Here is a 25,038-nt window from a genome sequence, read left to right as displayed (position 1 = left end):
AGACTCTAGGTCCATCCACATCTCTGCAAATGACCCAATTATGTTCCTTTTATGGCTGAGTAATATTCCATGGTATATCTTTATTCATTCATCTGTTATTGGACATTTCAGTTGTTTCCATTTTCTGGCTACTGTCTTAAAACATTTTTATATTCCACCCGCATAGTGCTTAGTGTAGCTTGAGCAGACAGATCAAGTGTAAGGATAGCTCCCCCTCCCCCCAAAAAAAGAAATTACACTGAATTTATGGGTAAATTTAGGGAGAATTAGTATCTCAGTATATTGAGTCTTCTAGCCCAAAGAATTCCCACCTTCTATCCTCCCCACAAAAAAAGATACCTCATGTCTAAAGGCAAAGGAGAAGCCCCAGCAAGATGGTAGGAGGAGCAAAATCATGTTTAGAATCAAACCCCAAACCCATCAGAGACGCTCAGAGGGCTCAAACAAAACATTGAGTGCACCAGGATCCCAAGACCCCACAGACACTGAGCCAGACCTGTGTTTGAGTCTCTTGCATAGGTACAGGTCAGCAGTGGCCTACCAAAAGGGCACGAGCTCTGGGTGCAGCTACCTGGTCACACAGCCTGTGGCATAAGCCCTCTTGGAGCAGGTCGCCATTAACTCCACCATAGAGCTGCCAAGCAGACGACCCACAAACTGCAGAACAATCATATCAGAGAAATTCTCACACTGTTAAGAAAGTTCTAGGGCACACAACAGATTTCCCAAACTAGGGATCTGGCAAAGGAACTGAGAACCCCCAGGGAATTTGATTTTGGAGGCCAGTGGGATTTGATTACAGAACATACACAGGACTGGGGAAACAGACTGTTGGAGGGCACAAACAAAACCTGCATGCACCAGGACCCAAGACAAAGGAGCGGTGACCCCACAAGAGACCAGACTTGCCTGTGAGTGTCCAGGAATCTCCAGCAGAGACATGGGCTGGCAGTGGCCTGCTGCAGTCTCGGGGCACTGAGTGTGGCAGTGGGACCTTTTGAAGGAGGTCTCCATTATCTTCATTACCTCCACCATAGTTTGGTCTCAGGTCAAACGACAGGGAGGAAACCCCACCCATCAACAGAAAATTGAGTTAAAGATTTAGAGTATGGCCCCCATCAGAAAGCTTCATAAGCCTCTTATCCTTATCCATCAGAGGGCAGACAGACTGAAAACAACAATCACAAAAATCTAACCAATCTGATCACATGGACCACAGCCTTGTCTAACTCAATGAAACTATGAGCCATGCCATGTAGGGCACCCAAGAAGGATGGGTCATAGTGGAGAGTTCTGACAAAATGTGGTCCACTGGAGAAGGGAATGGAAAATTACTTCAGTATTCTTGCTTTGAGAAGCCCATGAACAGTATGAAAAGGCAAAAAGATAGGACACTGAAAGATGAACTCCCAAGGTCAGTAGGTGCCCAATATGCTACTGGAGATCAGTAGAAAAATAACTCCAGAAAAAATGAAGAGATGGGCCCAAAGCAAAAACAACACCCAGCTGTGGATGTGACTGGTGATGGAAGTAAAGTCCAATGCTATAAAGAGCAATATTGCATAGGAACCTGAAATGTTAGGTCCATGAATCAAGGCAAATTGGAAGTGGTCAAATAGGAGATGGCAAGAGTGAACATTGATATTTTAGGAATCAGAGAACTAAAATGGACTGGAATGGGTGAATTTAACTCAGATGACCTTTATATCTACTACTGTGGGCAAGAATCCCTTAGAAGAAATGGAATAGCCATAGTCAACAAAAGAGTCCAAAATGCAGTAATTGGATGCAATCTCAAGAATGAAGAATGATCTCTTCGTTTCCAAAGCAAATCATTCAATATCACAGTAATCCAAGTCTATGCCCCTACCAGTAATGCTGAAAAAGCTGAAGTTAAATGGTTCTATGAAGACCTACAAGATCTTATAGAACTAACACCCCCCAAAGATGTCTTTGTCATTATAGGGGACTGGAATGCAAAAGTAAGAAGTCAAGAAACACCGGGAGTAACAGGCAAATTTGGCCTTGAGTACAGAATGAAGCAGGGCAAAGGCCACTAGAGTTTTGCTGAGAGAACACACTGGTCATAGCAAACACCCTCTTCCAACAACACAAGAGAAGACTCTACACATGACATCACTAGATGGTCAATACCGAAATCAGATTTATTATATTCTTTGCAGCCAGCGATGGAGAAGATCTATACAATCAGCAAAAACAAGACCGGGAGCTGACTGTGGCTCAGATCATGAACTCCTTATTGTCAAATTCAGACTGAAATTGAAGAAAGTGGGGAAACAACTAAATCATTCAGATATGACCTAAGTCAAATCCCTTATGACTATACAGTGGAAGTGAAAAATAAATTTAAGGGACTATATCTGATAGACAGAGTGCCTGATGAACTATGGATGGAGGTTCATGACATTGTACAGGAGACAGGGATCAAGACCATCCCCAAGAAAAATAAATGCAAGAAAGCAAAATGGCTGTCTGAGGAGGCCTTACAAATAGCTGTGAAAAGAAGGAAAGTGAAAAGCAAAAGAGAAAAGGAAAGATATACCCATTTGAATGCAGAATTCCAAAGAATAGCAAGGAGAGATAAGAAAGCCTTCTTCAGAGATCAGTGCAAAGAAATAGAGGAAAACAACAGAATGGGAAAGACTAGAGATCTCTTCAAGAAAATTAGAGATACCAAGGGAACATTTCATGAAAAGATGGGTTCAATAAAGGACAGCAATGGTATGGACCTGACAGAAGCAGAAGATATTAAGAAGAGGTGGCAAGAATACACAGAAGAACTGTACAAAAAAGATCTTCATGACCCAGTTAATACCAATGGCGTGATCACTCACCTAGAGCCAGATATCCTGGAATGTGAAGTCAAGTGGGCCTTCGGAAGCATCACTACGAACAAAGCTAGTGGAGGTGATGGAATTCCAGTTGAGCTATTTCAAATCCTGCAAGATGATGCTGTGAAAATGCTGCACTCAATATGCCAGCAAATTTGGAAAACTCAGCAGTGGCCACAGGACTGGAAAAGGTCAGTTTTCATTCCAATCCCAAAGAAAAGCAATGCCAAAGAATGCTCAAACTACAGCACTACTGCATTCATCTCACACACTAGTAAAGTAATGCTCAAAATTCTCCAAGCCAGGCTTCAGCAATACATGAACCATGAACTTCCAGATGCTCAAGCTGGTTTTAGAAAAGGCAGAGGAACCAGAGATCAAATTGCAAACATCCGCTGGATCATCAAAAAAGCAAGAGAGTTCCAGAAAAACATCTATTTCTGCTTTATTGACTATGCTAAAGCCTTTGACTGTGTTGGATCACAATAAACTGTGGAAAATTCTGAAAGAGATGGGAATACAAGACCACCTGACCTGCCTCTTGAGAAACCTACATGCAGGTCAGGAAGCAACAGTTAGAACTGGACATGGAACAACAGACTGGTTCCAAATAGGAAAAGGAGTATGTCAAGTCTGTATATTGTCATCCTGCTTATTTAACTTCTATACAGAGTACATCAAGAGAAATGCTATGTTGGATGAAGCACAAGCTGGAATCAAGATTGCCAGGAGAAATATCGATAACCTCAGATATGCAGATGGAACCACCCTTAAGGCAGAAAGTCAAAAAGAACTAAAGAGCCTCTTGATGGAAGTGAAAGAGAAGAGTGAAAAAGTTGGCCTAAGTCTCAACATTCAGAAAACGAAGATCATGGCATCTGGTCCCATCACTTCTTGGCAAATAGATGGGGAAACAGTGGAAATAGCGGCTGACTTTATTTTGGGGGGCTCCAAAATCACTGCGGATGGTGACTGCAGCCATGAAATTAAAAGATGCTTACTCCTTAGAAGGAAAGTTATGACCAATCTAGACAGACAATTAAAGAGACATTACTTTGTCAACAAAGGTCCATCTAGTCAAGGCTATGGTTTTTCCAGTAGTCATGTATGGATGTGAGAGTTGAACTATAAAGAAAGCTGAGCACCGAAGAATTGATGCTTTTGAACCGTGGTGTTGGAGAAGACTCTTGAGAGTCCCTTGGACTGCAAGGAGATCCAACCAGTGCATTCTAAAGGAGATCAGACCTGAACATTCATTGGAAGGTCTGATGTTGAAGCTGAAACTCCAATACTTTGGCCACCTGATGTGAAGAGCTGATTCATTTGAAAAGACACTGAATCTGGGAAAGATTGAGGACAGGAGGAGAAGGGGACAACAGAGGATGAGATGTTTGGATGGCATCACCAACTCAATGGACATGAGTTTGGGTAGGCTCTGGGAGTTGGTGATGGACAGGGAGGCCTGGAGTGCTGCAGTCCATGGGGTCACAAAGAGTCGGACACAACTGAGCGACTGAACTGAACTGATATCTGCAGAAAGTTTGCATTGTTTTAAGTCACTAAGTTCATGATTATTTTTACAGGATAGGAAAATCATACAATTAAGTTAATTTGTTTTTATTTTTGTTAAATATTTTATTTAATTGTACACCTTCAGAATTTTGAAATATTTCTAAATCAATCTTTTCCATTTGATCATTGCTTTTTGGGAGAGGCTAGGTCTAGTTTTCACTGTGTCATGCAAAAAATCCCAATCTCCCATTGACCATTTAATCATGATTTTCACATGTGGTTGTAAAAGTCTCCAGGAATATTGTAAAGTGATTAATTCATAAAAACTTTTTAAAAGGGATTATTCATTCATAAATATAATCTAATGCAAAATTTTATAAGCATGAAAAACAATATCATCAAATTAGTTTTTCATTTTTCAAAAGTATGCCTTTATCAGCAGGATACAAGTAAGAAAAAAGAATACCATACTACAAACCCCAACTTTGCTCCATCAATAAAACAGAAATTCAGTCATGTTTTTCACTTTATAACATTAGATAAAATATTCCTAAAATATTGGCATCTTATATACAACAGGACTCTTCTAGAAACCAGTGGTTAATAACTTATTTTTTCATTATGGTTACTCTGTGATTTTAGATTTCTAAAGTTCAAGTGTTTTTCTTAGGAACATATCTACTTTTGTTGCATTTATTTTTGGCATTCAAACTTGAATTGTTTCTTTTTTTATTTTATTTTATTCTTTAACTTTACAATATTGTATTGGTTTGCCATATATCAAAATGAATCTGCCACAGGTATACATGTGTTCCCCATCCTGAACCCTCCTCCCTCCTCCCTCCCCATACCATCCCTCTGGGTCGTCACAGTGCACCAGCCCCAAGCATCCAGTATTGTTAAGACGCCAACTCTGCTCACTTTGATTGGAAAGAAAATGTTTTTGATTAATTAGATGTTTATGTTCTTTTGCATCCTGCCAAATAATATATATTTTAACAGAGAGGATGTAAAAGGGGCCAAGAAGGTTAATCTTCATGTTCATCTGTAAAACTGTTGTATCAGAATAAAGTGTATCTGAATAAGGTGCTTCCCAGGTGGCACAGTGGTAAAGAATCCACCTAACAGTGCAGGAGATGTAGGAGACATGGGTTTGATAGCTGCATTGGGAAGACGCCTGGAGAAGGAAATGGCAACCTACTCCATTATTCTTGGATGGAAAATCCCATGGACAAAGGAACCTGGCAGGCTACAGTCCACGGGGTCACAAAATAGTTGGACGCGACAGAGCGTGTGTGCACAAAATAAGGTGTAAGCAGAGGATGGACTTGGACCTCCATAACAGTGTAGCTCAAAGAGTCTGTGTGTGTGTGTGTGTGTGTGTGTGTGTGCCCGCGTGTGCTGTCCTGCTGCAAACAGATACTCTATGGGATGAGTCTTGAGAGTGCACATTTAGAAATATTTTTATAGCAACTACTCATCACTGGATCATTTTATTGTATCCTATAAAAGTTTCAGTTTGCAACAGAATCAGCAGAAAACTTTTCATTGTAGATAGTAAGAAAATAACCATTTAAAAGGAATGGTGAAGAATGAGTAAGTGAAGTTGCTCAGTCGTGTCCGACTCTTTGCGATTCCATCAACTATAGCCTACCAGGCTCTTCCATCCATGGGATTTTTCAAGCAAGAATACTGGAGTGGGTTGCCATTTCCTTCTCCAGGAGATCTTCCTGATCCAGGGATTGAACCTGGGTCTCCTGCGTTGTAGGCAAACGCTTTACCATCTTGAGCCACAAGGGAAGATCCATCAACTTATTGTAAAGCCTGGAGAAAAGTTTGGGAATAAAGACCAAGGCACTTTCCAAGGCCCCCAGAAATAATAGGGAAATTGAAACCCAAGTTGGCACTCGAACTTGATGATGGCTTGGTGTTGCAAAAAAAATGCTTGGATGTGAAATCAATAATGATATTGTTTACATGTCCTCTGGCATTATGGAGGAAGTTGTTCTAAGTTACCTATTATATATGAAGATAGTAGCAAGAGTAGGGTAGTATTTGAAGAGTCACAAACAAATGAGTAAATAAATATACATATATGTATATGTATGTTGCTATTTGGGGATTCCAGGTGGTGCTAGTGGTAAAGAACCTGCCTGCCAATGCGGGAGACATAAGAGACGTGGGTTTGATCCTTGAGTTGGGAAGATCCCCTGGAAGAGGGCATGGCAACCTACTCCAATATTCTTGCCTGGAGGATCCCTTGGACAGAGGAGCCTGGCGTGCTACAGTCTACAGGGTTGCAAAGAGCTGGACACAACTGGAGCAACACGGCACACACATATATTGCTGTTCAGTCACCAAGTCATGTCTGACTCTTTCAAGCCCATGGACTGTAGCCCTCCAGGCTCCTCTGTTCATGGAATCCTCCAGGCAAGACTGCTGGAGTGGGTTGCCATTTCCTTCTCCAATGTATCTGTGTATATGTATACAAATGTAAAGCCCAGAGCATGTAAAGCTGTCACAGGGTCTACAGTCTCCTATGGGTAAGGTGTCTTCAGGAGAGAGGGCCAATTTGTGATGCACCAACAGCAGAGGTGGGAGCAACACACAAAGTTCCAGAGAACAGCTGAGGTAACTGGATCTGTGATTCTGAAGCAGGATGGCTGCTACAGCAGCAGTATCCGGGGTATACAACAGAGTTTCAGAGCCATATGATGTACTAGAACCACACAGTAGCACATCCCTTTTTGGTGGGAGGGTAAGTAAATTTCTTTTTGATGGTACATAATTAAACTTATCATTTTATATTAAAATAAAATGATAATAAGACATATTTAAGAGTTCTTTGAAGAATTTTTTACTTGAGGACAGGCTGCTTTGGTCACTAGATCTTCCATCCCTACTCATTTTTACCTGTCCTCTCTGTTTTGTGACCCCTCCTTATTACCCCAAACTATACCCACATAAGGGGTTAATATCTAAAATATATAAACAGCTCATACAACTCAATATCAAAAAAATACAAATCTGATTAAAAATGGACAGAAGACCTGAATATACATTTTTCCAAAGAAGACATACAAATGACAAATAGGCACATTATAAGATGCTCAACATGCTAATCATCAGAGAAATTCCAATCAAAACCACAATGAGGTATCACTTCATACCTTTGGAATGACTATTGTCAAAGAAATTATAAATAACAAATATTGGCAAGGGTGTGGAGAAAAGGGAACCCTTGTAAACTGCTGGTGAGTATGTAAATTGGTGCACCCATTGTGGAAAACAGTCTGGAGGCTCTTTAAAACACTAAAAATAGAGCTACCATATGATCTACTCCAGGGTATATATCTGAATTCCGCTCTTGGGTATATAGCTGAAGAAAATGAAAACACTATTTCAAATAAGATACATGCACCTCAAATGCACATGTTCCATAGCAGCACAATTTACCATAGTCAAAATATAGAAGCAACCTGAGTGTCATCAGCTGATGAATAGATAAATAAGATATGTTGTGTACACACACACACACACACACATATATTTGGCCACCTGATGCAAAAAGCTGACTCATTGGAAAAGATCCTGATGCTGAGAAAAATTGAGGGCAGGAGAGCAGGAGAGCACGGGGTGATAGAGGATGAGATGGTTGGATGGCATCATTGACTCAATGGACATGAGTTTGAGCAAACTCCAGATGGTGAAGGACAGGGAAGCCTGGCATGCTGCATTCCATGTGGTTGCAAAGAGTTGAGCATGACTTAGCAACTGAATAATCAGTCAGTCAATCTATCTATATATAATATAATGGAATATATTGTATATATATAGTGGACAAATTTGTGTTCAAAACATGGATTTACCTTACCAATAAGGGCAATACTTACTGATGTTTTCCTTCCGTAAGCTCTGATCACGCTCTTCCTTCCCTGCTGGGGAAGATCCTCCACTTTCACTGTTTGTTGACTTTGCTAGATCCTTCATGCCCTTGCCTGCTTGCCACTTCTTCCACAGCATGCTCCCTGATGGGTATAGACTCTTTGTTATCAAAATTCATGGAACTTTTTATGACTCTTTTATGGCACTCGAAGATGTTACTACTAAGTACGACATATACAGCACTAAAAAAAAACCTTGCATTCTATGAAATCACACACAAAAATAACAAGACATATAGAATACATAAATATGTAAAGTTCAAGAATGGGAAAAATTAATTCATCATCATAGAGATCAGACGAATGGTTTCTTTGAGGAAGGAAAAGTCTGGGAAAGAGAATGAAGAGGACTATTCAGAAAACGAAGATCATGGCGTCTGGTCCCACCACTTCATGGGAAATAGATGGGGAAACAGTGGAAACAGTGTCAGACTTTATTTTTCTGGGCTCCAAAATCACTACAGATGGTGACTACAGCCATGAAATTAAAAGACGCTTACTCCTTGGAAGGAAAGTTATGACCAACCTAGATAGCATATTCAAAAGCAGAGACATTACTTTACCAACAAAGGTCCATCTAGTCAAGGCTATGGTTTTTCCTGTGGTCATGTATGGATGTGAGAGTTGGACTGTGAAGAAGGCTGAGTGCCAAAGAATTGATGCTTTTGAACTGTGCTGTTGGAGAAGACTCTTGAGAGTCCCTTGGACTGCAAGGAGATCCAACCAGTCCGTTCTGAAGGAGATCAGCCCTGGGATTTCTTTGGAAGGAATGATGCTAAAGCTGAAACTCCAGTACTTTGGCCACCTCATGCGAAGAGTTGACTCATTGGAAAAGACTCTGATGCTGGGAGGGATTGGGGGCAAGAGGAGAAGAGGACGACAGAGGATGAGATGGCTGGATGGCATCACTGACTCGATGGACGTGAGTCTGAGTGAACTCCGGGAGTTGGTGATGGACAGGGAGGCCTGGCGTGCTGCAATTCATGGGGTCGCAAAGAGTCAGACACGACTGAGCGATGGATCTGATCTGATCTGATCTGACTGGGATGTTTTATCGTGATCTGAACAGTGGCTCCCGAGTATACATGTATGTGAAAATACATCAAGCTGTTCAATTAAAATATGTGTCTTTATTAACTGTAGTTTACATGATAAGGTCAGCCTTCTCTGAGCTCTATTCTCCACTTGGCTTTGTCCTTAACTGGTGGTGAATCCCAGTTTTAGCAAAGAATCCAGCTAAACTAGTTTGAGAATCTCCCTACCACTGATATCTAATTAAACTTCTTATCCTCCTCTTCCCCGACCCTTGATACCTAGTCAAATTCATAGAGGTATTTTTTCATTAGTTCCCTGCTTGTTATAAGTCTTCAGTTGTTTGTGTTGTGTTCAGAATTGAGTTCAATCTCTCTCCTCTTACAATGGTCTTGAATATAATCTTCTTTGCCATTTTTAACAAGTATTCAGTGCAATAAATTTTCTTTTACATAAACTTAACATAACTTTTAAAAACTTAATAATAAAATATAGAGCTTAATGAACAAGGACTGTATTCTATTCACCTTTATATTCCTAACATTATATTGAAAAGAAAGTGAAAGTATTAGTCACTCCATCATGTCCAACTCTTTATGACCCCAAGGACTGTAGCCCACCAGGCTCCTCTGTCCATGGGATTCTCCAGGCAAGAATACTGGAGTGGGTTGCCATTCCCTTCTCCAGGGGATCTTCCCAACCCAGAAACTGAACCCAGGTCTCCTGCATTGCAGGAAGATTCTTTACTGTTTGAGCTACCCAGAAAGCCATTACATTAGACTCTACTTATTACCGGAGTGAGTACTTTAAGAGTTAGAAATATTTAAATTTTTGTCAATTTTTAGATATATGATGTAGGAAGAATAAGGTGACCCTCTGAGTTTTTGTCTCTAAATGCTATAAAATAGGAATAAATAGTAAGGTGTACCTCATAGTTGCCATAGGTTAAAGTCAGATAATAAGCAAAAACACTTTGCGCCCACCCCAGAAAAACAGGATTAGGATGAAATTTATTGTTTATACTTTTCATATGAAAAGTTATGGAACATTACTTTTATAACAGTTATTGAGTTATACTCCCAAAGATGTGAAAGTGGAAAAGCACAATTTGTGAAGTGAATGTCTTTAGCCTCCCTGGACAGTGCAGTGCGGTGATAGATGTAGGCAGATGAGTATTTGTGGGAAGACTCTTGGGTGACAAAGAGCACTGTCTGCTTGCTGGCTGTTTCTTGGTAGCTTGTGAATTTAGAAAGTTACTCTGGGTCTGTGTCCTGGTAAGTTGGAAATAATATTATATATCAGTGGGATGAAGTGAGTAGTAGATGAGATAGAAGTAAAGAATCTGTCGGCCAATGCAGAAGACGCATGTTTGACCCTGGCTGGGGAAGATCCCCTGCAGAAGGAAATGGCAACCCATTCCAGTATTCTTGCCTGGAAAATCCTATGATCAGAGGAACCTCGTGGGTTACAGTCCATGGGGTCACAAAGAGTTGGACACGACTTAGCAACTAAACAACAGAACCTGATTAGTATTTCATAATCCCAGACCCAAGCAAGTCGCTCAATAAAAGTAGTTAACTTCATTACTATGATTCTTATTGCTATTATTTATTGTTATTGGGATTATAAAAGTGCCAGATTTATAGTTGTATCCCTGCCTTCAAGTTTATATACTGTTACTTTCTAACCAGACTGCACCCTTATTTCTGGTTTCATCTTTTCTTAAGTGGTGAAAATCATATCTACTTGGGGACAAAGTGAACATCTGCTTGGTAAAAAGAAAATGCTTCAGAACCTATTTTCTTATTGAACAGTCCATGACTTTACAATCCTATAAGGAAACAGATTCTGAATTTTTTCTTTTTAGCAAGCATGACTTGTTGACTAGCTATTAAGACGTGCAGGTAACGGCTCCATGCTTGGGGCAGCTGGGACAGGGCCCACTGACCTTCTTCCCCTGCTTTGATTTGGCTTTCAGACACAGGCATGCACTCAGCATCAGGCGTTTTCCTAATGAACTGGCTGAGATAATGGAGACGAGCCTGGGCAGCCTAAAAGACAGACAGCATCAACACATAGTCCAGGAAACACCATCTCAACAGTACTCGTGACAAGGGGAAATGTCAGTGAATATGGCAGTCTGGTCCAGGCCAGCTCTTACGAACCATCAAAGAAAAAAATTCTGAACCATTCATGATTTTGACAGTGATTTGTGAGAACTAGTGAAGAAGCAGTCCTAAAACTTAGACACTGGGCATGCCAGCTTAGATCCAATTGCTCCTGAACTGCTTTTGTCTGTCTCAATAACCCTGAGTTGGGGGTATGAAACATATATAATAACAATGTTTCACTATGGCAATGATTCTTATATAAAATAGAGAGAGGGGGAATCATAAAGTACCTGTATTTCACAAGGGCAGTGCATGCTTCTTCTTTATCTAAGGCATGTTCAGAATACTTGAAAGCATGTATTAGACATTTTTATGCTTTTTTAGTTGGCAGTGTTAAAGACACAGAGTGTTAATCCCAGATGATGTGAAAGAACAAGGTGACCTAAGGTTTGGGCCATAATGGTACCGTAATGTGCTTTGCTTTCGCAAGTCATCTGGGTATCCAGATAGTATTAATAACATTTCACAATGTGTCCAAATGTGGTCTTAATACTTAGTTAGTTGATGTCTGACAAAATTTCAGATATTTCCTAAAGGCTGTGGTTTCACCAATATGGCTCTTCCTTCAGACCACGCCCAGGAATGAAAGGTAAAGGACAATTTTTCAAACTCAGATAACCTTGATTGATCTTCCTGGCTCCGCCATCTCCCAGGCTTGCTTCATGGCTCGGATTTCATCTGCTCGTTCTGTATCTTTTTTCACTTCAAAAAATTCTGCTTCATTGTGCTCAGTGACCAGCCTCAGAATCCAGTAGGGTTTATTTGGGTCGTCTTGTTGAGGGTGGGCAGCGCACATCTGACAAGGCACAGTAAAAAAGTTTGGGTCAGATGCTTTCTTCCTTTCAAGAGGGTCTAGATTTTACCTTATGATCCATAATTTCAGTATTAAGTAGTTTACCCAAGAGAAATGAAAACATGTACTTGCAAAAAGACTTGGAAGAGAACATTTATTATAGCCTCGTTCATAACAGCCAGAAAATGGAAAACGATATAAACATCTGTCAATTGATGAATGGATAAACCAACTGTAGTATATTACTTTGTTGTTGTTGTTTAGTCGGGAAGTTGTGTCAGACTCTTTGCGACCCTATGAACGGTAGCCCACCAGGCTCCTCTGTCCATGGGATTTCCCAGGCAAGAGTGGCTTGCTATTTCCTTCACCAGGGGATCTTCTCAATCCAGGGATCAAACCTATCTCTCCTGCTTGGAAGACAGATTCTTTTCCATGAGCCACCTGGGAAGATCACATGGACCACTACTTAACATTAAAAAGTAATAAACTATTAATGCACACCATCGTGTGATTGAAGTTCACACAGACAATATTCTGAAATAAAGAAGTTGAACATAGAAGAGTATATCTTGTATGATTCATTTGTATGAAATTCCAGGACAGGAAAAACTTGTATGGGGGAGAGGTGTGGGGATGACATAATCCACTGTGGGGAGGTTTAGGGGAATTGCTAGGCTTATGGACATGGGCTATAACCTAAACCTTGACAGAGATATATAGGTACATGATGAGTGCACTTGGCAAAATTCATCTCACTGAAGTGTATATTTAATATTGCTGTATTTCATTGTATGCAAATTTCAACTGAAAACTATAAATAATTCTAAATTCCACTTAGGCTCATTCATACCATCTCTTTACATAAGGGCAGAAATAGTTATTTCCAAGTCTGTATATATTGATATACATTTGTTATGAAAGATAACATTTTGATGTCCTGTAGGATCACTTTCATGTACCTTAAGCTGGGAGATGATCGTCATAGGACTTGAAAATGTCTAAAAAATTGAGACTTATGGGTAGCAATCTGGTAGGGAGAGGAGCTTGAATCTGATGTGGTTTCTAGCACTTTCCATAAGACTGAGACAATGGCAATTATCCATATTACATAATGCAGATGGGGAAGTGGAGATTGGTGGGGCCACTGAATAAAGTTTTCATAAGCAGTTTGGTTTTAATGTTACCAAAAAGATCTCCTAGCTTTCTACAATATTCCTTTACTACTCTGATGAAAATTTAAATCTCACAATTGGAAATTCTTTTATTTGTTCTTTCTAAAGCACAGCACATAAGCTCTTGCCATCTTTCATACTGCTTGATAAATAAGTCTTTAAGAACCTTCTCCAGGATAAAGTTTTGATTAGGGAAGGGAACACTTTGAAGAACTAAGGGAAGGCCACGTGTCTGTAAGAATTTATGGATTGAATTTAGCTTGTTTGCTTTAACGTGGAATAGTTTTGTTGTAGTTGTTAATGATAGGACTATTTTCTCAGAAAATTCAAATAATTGATTTTATATCAGTGAATGATAAACTGGAGCTTCATTTAGAAAAGTTAACACTCAACATTATCTTGAAGTTTCAAGGCAAAAAAAAGTGGTTGATTGGAACTTCATCTATATTTTTGAGCCACATAATGTTGCAAGAAACACATTTCAAATAGAAAACATCATCTGATTCTTTCACATTTCAAACATAATTGTAATTTGATAGAGAATGTTCCATTTTTCTGCATTTTTTTCAGATGATATTACACTAAAAGGCAACATTTGGACTGCAGAATACAGCTAGTGAGAACATAAGTAATGTAAATTTAGGAAGAGATTAGCTTCTTCATATGAAATAAGACCAGTGATCAAATAAATTCAACATGATTTTGGTGACTAAAGCAAAAATGCAAAGTGTATGATGTTTGGTTCATATGTTAATAAATTTTCAAACAACCAACAGTATCATACCAAAAGCTACTAAAATCAACTAGCACAATATTAAGATTCCTAAAACTTAGTTCATTATTAATGTCATAAAACCCAACTCCCATATGAATTCTGAAAGCAAACATACCCTTTGTACTTCACATGATGGTCTAAACATCATCTTTTTCAGGATTCCCTAGAACTTTTGGGTGTTTGAAAGCTACCTCATGCTGAATCCCACAATTCCATACTAAACTTGATGTATCTTCGGAACAGACTTTCATTTCGGAGAATATGCAGGCATTCCTCACAGTTTGGAAGAGAACAGAAGGCTTTCACACATGTCCATTTTTAGTTTTATCCAATCATTAGCTTTCTGAATAAATTTTTTGGACAATATTTCTGCAAGTTTTTCCATTTTTTCCTTATTTTCTTTCTATGGACTTCAATCTTTTTACCTGAATCTTATCTAGCCTTTTGTTTCAGCTTTCATCTAGAGTTAAGTGTTTACACATTATGGGATTGAATCTAAAGTAGTAACAGGAAATAACAGAACATCAAGTATTATACGGGTTTTTTCTGTATCTGTAGCACTGTTGATAACTTCAGTTTGGTTTTCAAGTGTGTGTATGTCACAGTTTTTCTCACATCACTCTCATAATGTCCAATGCCCAATATTCCATGTCCTAGGCACGCTAATCGGATGTCTGACCAAAGACATTTACACTCATTCGTTGCTAATACTGAGGGGTTAGTTGGAACCAAACTTCCCTCTTGATGAAGATCATTTTCCAAATGCACACTTTGCAAAGTAGCCTGAAGCAGCAGATGCAGCTCTGGTGGCCTACCACATCTTATACTGACAGCCTTCCAACTACTAAGAGCTAGTAATAAAAGCTGTGGGCATTATCCCTCTGTTTACCGTGGTACCTACTGCAGCTACCTTAAGACTTCTGGGATTTCTTGCTATTCCTATCATCAGTGTGTATCCCATTTTATCCTTAAGAATATTTCACAAAGTTTGATTATCATAAAATGCAGGGCTCCAATTCATTCTGACGGTTCCAACAAGTACATTTTGTGAAAACACATCCTATCTTCATTTTTGACAGAGTTCCTTACATTCACCCAAGGACATATGAAATGATTCCAATGTGAAGCTAATATGGTGCTTGTACTTCCACCACAAATGCAACCAAAGAACTGATAAACTGGCTTGTGTGTGAGTTCAACTGATTTCCATAATGTCTGAAGAGTTGTCACATCCCTTATTCCTCCATCATCAATTGTGCAAATTCTTCCTTTCACTGGATTCATGTAGCTAAATTAAAGCCAACATTTTTCTAAATACAGTCTGTAAAATGCCATCTTCAATTTGTCTCAGTCCTAAAAAATATGGAGTAATTCTTTCCTTGGCAGCCACTCCTTTTCCCTAAGGAAATTTTTGAAGATGAAAGTCACTTCTTCAATCCATTAATGCAGAGCTTTGGGTCAGTTGTTCTTAATGCTTGAATGAATGCCCAGGTTCTGTCATCAATACCTATCCTGGCACTTTTTTCTTATTGAAGAGATAAATGTTTTTTCTTCTCTCCTTTTTTGTCTTTGCTCCTAGTCTTGCTTACTTTTAACTGCCTCTTCCTGGAACTGAATCATACTTTAATTTGGTAACGAGTACACCAATATAACTACCTACACTAAAGCTCATCCACCTTCATTGAAATGAGTAAGAGAGTTTGCAATACTTTGCTTAGTATTAATAGAAGCTAGAGGAAGCTCAAGTGACCCACTTGGACCTACAGGCTTGTCCACAGCATATAAAGAAGATTCTGAGTCTAGCTTCTTACAAGTCAGGACACCAGTAACTGAAGAACTGTATTTTCTCTTTTCAGTGTTTCTATTTTCAATTTATGATTTGTCTTGGAAATGTCTATTTCTTTTTTTTGAGACTTTTCCCCTCACCTTTCAGGCATGAATTAATATGATTTGATAAAAGATAGAATGACTCTCCAAATTTTGTGGTTAAACCATTTGTGCTATGAAAACGACTTTGTTTACTCTTCCTTCATCTTTATACCCTGACTTCTCTTTTCTGCTGATTTAACACTATTTTTTCAGAGATTTGGCAGTTTGCTTAACATTTACCTGTTTTCATTGGCCACTGTAGGATACTTTTCTTAATATTTGAGAACTTGCTTTATTGAGCTAAACATGAAATCATTTCATTCTGATTGCCAAAACAGCCTTTGAAACAAAGTTCAAGGGTGACATATGAATGCTCACTTTTCTAAGTCCCTTAGGAGCACAAATGCTAAATTTCAAGATTCTAATATATAAACCTTGGTTGCTTGTAGAGTACCAGTGTTACTTGAAGTACGCGCTTCATTGTGGTCTGTTTACACTTCATTTTGCTTTTACGAAATCCTCTTTGTAGACTGATGTGGCTTATCCTCCAATAATGCTGAGGTGGGCCTAAGAAATACAGTTGCTTGCTTCTCTACTTCTTCAAAAGACCATTTGCATTATGGGATGCAGGCTGAAACTGCTTTTGTGACAGTGGCAATTCTCCTCTTCCTGGCATCAACATCGGACTGGAGCTGGCTTGCAACAGCTGAGCTTTCAACGCAAACAGAAGAGCAGCACCCTAAGCACCACCAGCCCCTCAGTTTCCCCTTGTCACCAGTAGAAGTTAAGTTACGGTTATTTACCTTTCAATGTTTCCAAAGGTATACACTAAGAACTAAGAAATTACACCTTGAAAATGCAAGTGGACAGGTATTTCTATGACTGGAGTATGGGAAAATGGAGTCATCATTTTTGAATCTGTTCATTTTTCTTTAGTGTCTGTGTTACTACCAATTGGAGAAGGAAAGGGCAACCCACTCCAGTATTCATGCCTGGAAAATCCCATGGACTGAGGAGCCTGGTGGGCTACACTCCATGGGGTCGCAAAGAGTCGGACATGACTGAGCGACTTCTGTGTGTTACTACCAATATACTATTTGGTTAACCAAGCTGGGAGATATCCTTTGTTCCTTCTTGCTGTTTGTCACCCCCTTTGGATTAATAACTACATACTGAGTTTGTTTCTTAGCTCAGACCAGTTTGTTTTTTAGTTCTTTATTTCTCTTCTTCCTTTCTTTGACCTGTATCTGAAACAGCTTGTACTCTTTTGTCTGGACTATTGCACTGCTTTCTGATGGTCTTCCTATCTCTAGTCTTTTTGCCTTTAATTTCATACCTTTAAAAGTCATCAAGGTATCTGAAATGTAAATCTCATCATGTCAATACACTTCTTAAAGGCTCCACCTCCCACCCGTCAGCCTTGCATAGCCTAAGCTGCAAGCACCAATGATGGGAAGATTTTGTCCTTAAAGATAATTTGTCTTGAGTTCAGTGTTTAAACAGCTTGAATCTGAGTATCTTTAGGATTGTACTTGTACTCCTCAAATTTCTCACCCACATACTCCTCCTTACCCCTAATCACTGGGATTACTTAACAGGCAGTGAAAAAATTTGGAATCAGGATCCCTGGCTTGTAGAGTCCCACCTTTCTAACCAGGCTTGAAGGCTCCTCTCCATTTGACCCTTACTTAACCTCATAACTTAGTGACTAAAAAACCAGATGGTGTTGGATTTTGCCTCAGTATGTCTTTGATCACTGATTCAGTTCAGGATTCCTCTAGGCAGAGGTACCTATCCTTTCTACCACTGTGTATATCATATGTAACATCACAACTCTCTTTTTACTTCAGTCTCCTCCATTAGACTGTGAGTTCTTTGAAGGTAGGGGTTGTATAATGTTAACATCAGAAATCCAAGTCCCCAAAACATCTTACATATTAAAAGCTCAATTAATGCTTTTTGATACTAAACTAAAGAAGACTGTTTACAGAAGATGTCCAAGGAATTGGGCATTTAAAATATTTAAAGTATCCAGATGATTGCTGGACACAAGGAGATGGAATTTTTTGATTTTTTTCCTTAAGAGATATGGTTAAATAGTGACCCAAGGAGCCTAAAGCTATGAAGTGATTCTGATAAGAAAGAGCATCACACCCACCTGAGGCTCAAAGCGAGGTGCTTGTTTTTCTTTGGCTGTCTTTTCTTTCTCAGAAGACTTTTCTTTACCTTTTCTTGTTGCTTTGGAAGTTCCTGAAGATTTTTGTCCCTCACTAATAGTGTGGGAATCTGGACTTCCTAAGGTAATTAATTCCTCATGTTTCTCTCCATGTGCTAGTGGAAAAAAAAGGAAACCAGTGAGTCATAATATAACATATCATATAGGAAGAAGGGAAGAAGTCAAAGAAAAATGGTTAGTACAGACCTTTGTATTTTTTTTCTTTTTTTAAACAAACAAGTAAGCAAATGAACAGAATTTTTATAAAGACCTATGAGACTCACTTGTATACAATCGAGAGATAATTCACATACTATAAACTCCCCATTGAAATTATAAATCTGTAGTTTTGGTTTATTCATAAAGTTATGTAATGATCACTACTATCTAATTTATTCCTGATCTGGATGTTCTTAGGTCCTTTTCTTGCCTAATTGCCTTGACTAATATCTTCAGTACAATGTTGAATTGATTTATCTCTGTTTTAATATTTATTAATCCCTTCCCACTGCCTATTTTGGGTTTAGTTTTTTCTTTCTTTTCCAGTTTTCTAGATTTTTTTTTTAAGGTGGAAAGTTATTGATTTGAGATCTTTGTTCATTTTAAATGCAAGCATTTACAGCTATAAATTTCCCTCCTAGTACTGCTTTCATTGGGCTTCCCAGGTGGTGCTAGCCGTAAAGAACCCGCCTGCCAATGCAGGAGACATAAGAGACATGGGTTCAATCCCTGGGTAGGGAAGATCCTCTGCAAGAGGGCATGTCAACTCACTCCAGTATTCTTGCCTGGAGAATTCCATGGACAGAGGATTCTGTTGGACTCTGGTCCACAGGATCACAAAGAGTTGGACACAACTGAAATGACTTAGCACTCATGCAGGCACTGCTTTCGTGGCATCTGGTATGTTTTGCTATGTTGTTAATTGTTTTTCATTCATCTCTAAGTACTTTTAAATTTCCCTTATAGTGCACTTCATGTGGATATGAGTTACTGCCTACTGTCCTTTGATTTCAGCCTGAACGACTTCCTCTGGTGTTTCTCATAGAGCAGATTTGTTGGTAACATTTTTTTCAGTTTTTGTTTTTCTGGAAATGAGGCTTTGAAAGAGATTCAGTTCCATTTTCCTGTACCAGGAACACAGATTGTTAGATTTCAAAGACACTGCTTTGCTGGAGACCATGGGATGGGACTGGGACAAGTAAAAACCCTATAAACCTTCCTGTCCTTAAAGAGATAGGGTCATTTTTCTGGAAAAGAGCCTTTGATGATTTCTAGAATTCTAAAAGTTGATTCTGATAATCTCTGCTAGCTTTTTTTATTGTTTTTATTGAGGATTTAATTTTTTTAATCCTTTTTATATTTTTTTGGTATTTCCATTGATGTTCTCATGGATTTCTTTTCTTCTTTTAACCTTCTGAGTTATCTCTGCACGATGTTTGTCTGGAGCAGAATCCTGAGAGAATGGAGAGTTCACATAGGCCAGTTTTCTCACAGTTGCCTGGAGACCTTGTCATAAGAGCATGAAATAGCGAAAAGCTCTGTGGAGGTAGGTGAGATTCCATTCCAAACAGCTCAGCCCTTGAATGTGATGAGTAGGCAAAGTAAAAAACGAACTGATTTAACTTGTGGGCAGAAAAGTGAAAATAATAAGACCACAGAAAGAAAATAAGGTTACTTAAATGAGAGTAAGAGTGAGGCACAAGGGTAGAGAAATGATGAATCATGGCAACTGAACCAAGAGACAAAGAAGGAAGGAAGACAAAGATTTTTATAGGAAGCCACACAATAAAATCATCTTCTATCAGAAACTCAGGAGAGAATGTAGAGACACTGCAAAGGACATGTTTTCTCTTTGGTTTTTTTGAGATCCTTGGTTAGCCAAAAACCTTGACGGTGAAAAAGCACTACTTGCACAGAAATGGGAGCCCATGTATTTCAGCACTGCTTCCCTGCAGAGCCCCTCATGGTGCCTCTGGTACATACAGATGGTGCAGTACCAGCTCTCCACCTGTAGCCCAGGTATGAGAAAACTGGGCCTTGACCAGTCTCATTGGCTACTACCCCAGTAAAATGCAGGTCCCAGAAGTCTCAATGGCAGCAAAGTCAGGATTTAACTATATGTTAGAGATCTATCTATCTGTGACCAGTGCTACATAACAGGACCTCATAAAAGCTGGAGTAGAGGAAGTCATTCCTTATCATAAAGCAGCAATTCACAATTGTAATGAATGTATGAATTACTCAGGAAGACTGAAAAATGTAGATCTTGAAGCCCAAACCTGAGTCAAACCCCTTAGAGTTTAATATTGTTGTTGTTCACTTGCTCAGTTGTGTCTGACTCTTGCGACCCCATTGGATTACAGCACACTAGGCTTTCCTCTCCTTCACTATCTCCTGGAGTTTTCTCAAACATATGCATTAAGTTGTTGATGGCATCCAACCTTCTCATCCTCTGTCACCCCCTTCTCCTCCTGCCTTCATCTTTCCCAGCATCAGGGTCTTTTCCAGTGAGTCAGTTCTTTGCATCAGGTGGCCAAAGTATTGGAGCTTCAGCTTCAGCATCAGTCCTTCCAATGATTATTCAGGATTGTTTTCCTTTAGGATTACTGGGTTTGATCTCCTTGCAGTCCAAGGGACTCTCAAGAGTCTTCAGTCTTCTCCAGCACCACAGTTCAAAAGCATCAGTTCTTCAGTGCTCAGCCTTCTTTATGGTCCAACTCTCACATCTGTACATGACTGCTGGAAAAACCATAGCCTTGACTATATAGACCCTTGATGGCAAAGTGATGTTTCTGCTTTTTAATACACTGTCTAGGTTTGTCATAGTTCTTCTTCCAAGAAGCAAGCGTCTTTTAACTGATATGGAGCCCAGAAATGTACAGATTTAAAACTACCTCAAGTAGTTCTGGGAGAAGGCAATGGCACCCCACTCCAGTACTCTTGCCTGGAAAATCCCATGGACGGAGGAGCCTGGTAGGCTGCAGTCCATGAGGTCGCTATGAGTTGGACACAACTGAGTGACTTCACTTTGACTTTTCACTTTCATGCATTGGAGAAAGAAATGTCAACCCACTCCAGTATTCTTGCCTGGAGAATCCCAGGGACGGGGGAGCCTGGTGGGCTGCCATCTATGGGGTCGCACAGAGTCGGACACGACTGAAGTGACTTAGCAGCAGCAGCAAGTAGTTCTGAGTCATACTTAAGACTTTTAAGCAATGTATACAGCTTTCCCTTTCCATCGGAGCAAATGCTGCAAAGAGCTGGGCTGAACGGAAGAATACCACTGAGTGAGAGTTCAATGAAGCTGAAGGTAACTTTGATTTTTATTTTATTTATTTATTTATTTTATATTTAGAAAAATTATTTATTTTAATTGGAGGCTAATTACTTTACAATATTGTAGTGGTTTTTGCCATACATTGACATGAATCAGCCATGGGTGTACATGTGTTCCCCATCCTGAACCACTCTCCCACCACCCTCCCCATACCACTCATGGGTCATCCCAGTGCACCAGCCCTCAACACCCTGTCTCATGCGTCGAACCTGGACTGGCAATCTGTTTCACATATGATAATATACAAGTTTTGACGCTATTCTCTCAAATCATCCCACCCTCGCCTTCTCCCACAGAGTCCAAAAAAACTGTTCTATACATCTGTTTCTCTTTTGCTGTCTCTCATGTAGGGTTATCGTTACCATCTTTCTAAATTCCAGGTATATGCATTAGTATACTATATTGGTGTTTTTCTTTCTGACTTACTTCACTCTTATAATAGACTCCAGCTTCATCCACCTAATTAGAACTGATTCAAATGTATTCTTTTTAATGGCTGGGTAATATTCCATTGTGTATATGTACCACAGCTTTCTTATCCATTCATCTGCTGATGGACATCTAGGTTGCTTCCATGTCCTGGCTATTATAAACAGTGCTGTGATGAACATTGTGGTACACATGTCTCCTTCAATTCTGGTTTCCTCAGTGTGTATGCCCAGCAGTGGGATTGCTGGGTCATATAGCAGTTCTATTTCCGGTTTTTTTAAGGAATCTCCACACTGTTTTCCACAGTGGCTGTACTAGTTTGCATTCCCACCAACAGTGTAAGAGGGTTCCCTTTTCTCCACATCCTCTTCAGCATTTATTGTTTGTAGACTTTTGGATAGTAGCCATTCTGACTGGCATGAGATGGTACCTCATTGTGGTTTTGATTTGCATTTCTCTGATAATGAGTGATGTTGAGCATCTTTTCATGTGTTTGTTAGCCATCTGTATGTCTTCTTTGGAGAAATGTCTGTTTAGTTCTTTGTCCCATTTTTTGACTGAGTCATTTATTTTTCTGGAATTGAGCTGCAGGAGTTGCTTGCATATTTTTGAGATTAGTTGTTTGTCCATTGCTTCATTTGCTATTATTTTCTCCCATTCTGAAGGCTGTCTTTCACCTTGCTTATAGTTTCTTTCATTGTGCAAAAGCTTTTAGGTTTAATTAGGTCCCATTTGTTTATTTTTGCTTTTATTTCTGTTTCTCTGGGAGGTGGGTCATAGAGGATCCTGCTGTGATTTATGTCGGAGAGTGTTTTGCCTATGTTTTCCTCTAGGAGTTTTATATGTTTAGATCTTTAATCCATTTTGAGTTTATTTCTTGTGTATGGTGTTAGAAAGGGTTATAGTTTCAATCTTTTACAAGTAGTTGACCAGTTTTATGGCAGAAAGTGAAGAGGAACTAAAAAGCCTCTTGATGAAAGTGAAAGAAGAGAGTGAAAAAGTTGGCTTAAAGCTCAACATTCAGAAAACAAAGATCATGGCATCTGGTCCCATCACTTCATGGCAAATAGATGGGGAAACAGTGGAAACAGTGTCAGACTTTATTTTGGGGGGCTCCAAAATCACTGCAGATGGTGATTGTAGCCATGAAATTAAAAGACGCTTACTCCTTGGAAGGAAAGTTATGATCAACCTAGATAGCATATTAAAAAGCAGAGATATTATTTTGCCAACAAAGGTACATCTAGTCAAGGCTATGGTTTTTCTAGCAGTCATGTATGGATGTGAGAGTTGGACTGTGAAGAAGGCTGAGCGCCAAGAATTGATGCTTTTGAACTGTGGTATTGGAGAAGACTTTTGAGAGTCCCTTAGACTGCAAGGAGATCCAACCAGTCCATCCTAAAGGAAATCAGTTCTGGGTGTTCATTGGAAGGACTGATGCTAAGCTGAAACTCCAATACTTTGGTCACCTCATGCAAAGAGTTGACTCATTGGAAAAGACCCTGATCCTGGCAGGGATTGGGGGCAGGAGGTGAAGGGGACAACAGAGGATGAGATGACTGAATGGCATCACTGACTTGATGGACATGAGTTTGAGTGAACTCTGGGAGTTGGTGATGGACAGGGAGGCCTGGCTTGCTGTGGTTCATGGGGTCACAAAGAGTCGAACACAACTGAGTGACTTGACTGAACTGAACTGACCAGTTTTCCCAGCACCACTTGTTAAAGAGATTGTCTTTTCTCCATTGTATATTCTTGCCTCCTTTGTCAAAGATAAGTGTCCATAGGTGTGTGGATATGTCTCTGGGCTTTCTATTTTGTTCCATTGATTTATATTTCTGTCTTTGTGCCAGTACCATGCTGTCTTGATGACTGTAGCTTTGTAGTATAGCCTGGAGTCAGGCAGGTTGATTCCTCCAGTTCCATTCTTCTTTCTCAAGTTTGCTTTGGCTGTTCGAGGTTTTTTGTATTTCCATACAAATTGTGAAATTATTTGTTCTAGTTCTCTAAAAAATACTGTCAGTAGCTTGATAGGGATTGCATTGAATCTATAGATTGCTTTGGGTAGTATACTCATTTTCACTATATTGATTCTTCCAATCCATGAACATGGTATATTTCTCCATCTATTTGTGTCCTCTTTGATTTCTTTCATCAGTGTTTTATAGTTTTCTATATATAGGTCTTTCGTTTCTTTCTTTTTTTTTTTTTTGCTTCCATGAACACAATTTTTATTTTTCTTCTTTACATTTTATTTTGGATATGCCTTAGCTAGATTAAGAGAAAACAAGGATTTGAAAAGCAGAGTATCCCTTTTATTATAGTTTCTTTTTACATAACCTTTTCGACCTAGATTCAGGTTTCTCTCCCATCAAAGGAGAAGGGTCCTGCACATTACAACAGGCAAAAAAGGCTTTTAGGAAATAAAATATTTTAAATTGATTCATTACAATTTTTCAATTTTATTGAGTACATTGGAAGGTGGGAAAAAGGCAGGAGGGAAAGATGGTGCTTCAAACAGCCTGTAGGTAGAAATATTCCCAAGTATTTTGTTCTTTTCGTTGCAATGGTGAATGGAATTATTTCCTTAATTTCTCTTTCTGTTTTCTCATTGTTTAGTGTATAGGAATGCAAGGGATTTCTGTGTGTTAATTTTATATCCTGCAACTTTACTATATTCATTGATTAGCTCTAGTAATTTTCTGGTGGAGTCTTTAGGGTTTTCTATGTAGAGGATCATGTCATCTGCAAACAGTGAGAGTTTTACTTCTTTTCCAATCTGGATACCTTTTATTTCTTTTTGCTCTGATTGCTGTGGCCAAAACTTCCAAAACTATGTTGAATAATAGTGGTGAGAGTGGGCACCCTTGTCTTCTTCCTGACTTTAGGGGAAATGCATTCAATTTTTCACCATTGAGGATAATGTTTGCTGTGGGT

At 39.3% G+C, this 25,038-nt stretch overlaps 1 protein-coding gene and 1 pseudogene across 6 annotated transcripts in view; both read right to left on the bottom strand.

Moving 5' to 3' along the window:
* Positions 1 to 25,038, bottom strand: part of ADGB (androglobin) — a 193,602-nt gene that overhangs the window by 5,743 nt on the left and 162,821 nt on the right. For 4 of the 6 annotated variants that reach the window (XM_070796318.1, XM_070796316.1, XM_070796317.1 and 1 more), the window contains 4 exons: positions 18,279 to 18,451; positions 12,131 to 12,307; positions 11,289 to 11,391; positions 8,258 to 8,392 (listed from right to left, as the gene is read on the bottom strand). In XM_070796318.1, the coding sequence (XP_070652419.1) occupies positions 8,258 to 8,392; positions 11,289 to 11,391; positions 12,131 to 12,307; positions 18,279 to 18,451 (588 nt within the window). Of the gene's footprint in view, positions 1 to 8,257; positions 8,393 to 11,288; positions 11,392 to 12,130; positions 12,308 to 18,278; positions 18,452 to 25,038 lie in introns of those variants that run through there. The other 2 variants (XR_011568515.1, XR_011568516.1) reach the window with 2 other exon arrangements.
* LOC109563438 (calcium-independent phospholipase A2-gamma pseudogene) lies at positions 12,317 to 18,049 on the bottom strand (annotated as a pseudogene).

The sequence above is a fragment of the Bos indicus genome, chromosome 9, assembly GCF_029378745.1.
Source record: "Bos indicus isolate NIAB-ARS_2022 breed Sahiwal x Tharparkar chromosome 9, NIAB-ARS_B.indTharparkar_mat_pri_1.0, whole genome shotgun sequence".
Classification (NCBI taxonomy): Eukaryota; Metazoa; Chordata; class Mammalia; order Artiodactyla; family Bovidae; genus Bos; species Bos indicus.
The sequence above is the reverse complement of the archived record's forward strand: the minus strand, read 5'-3'. Positions and strand labels throughout refer to the sequence as shown.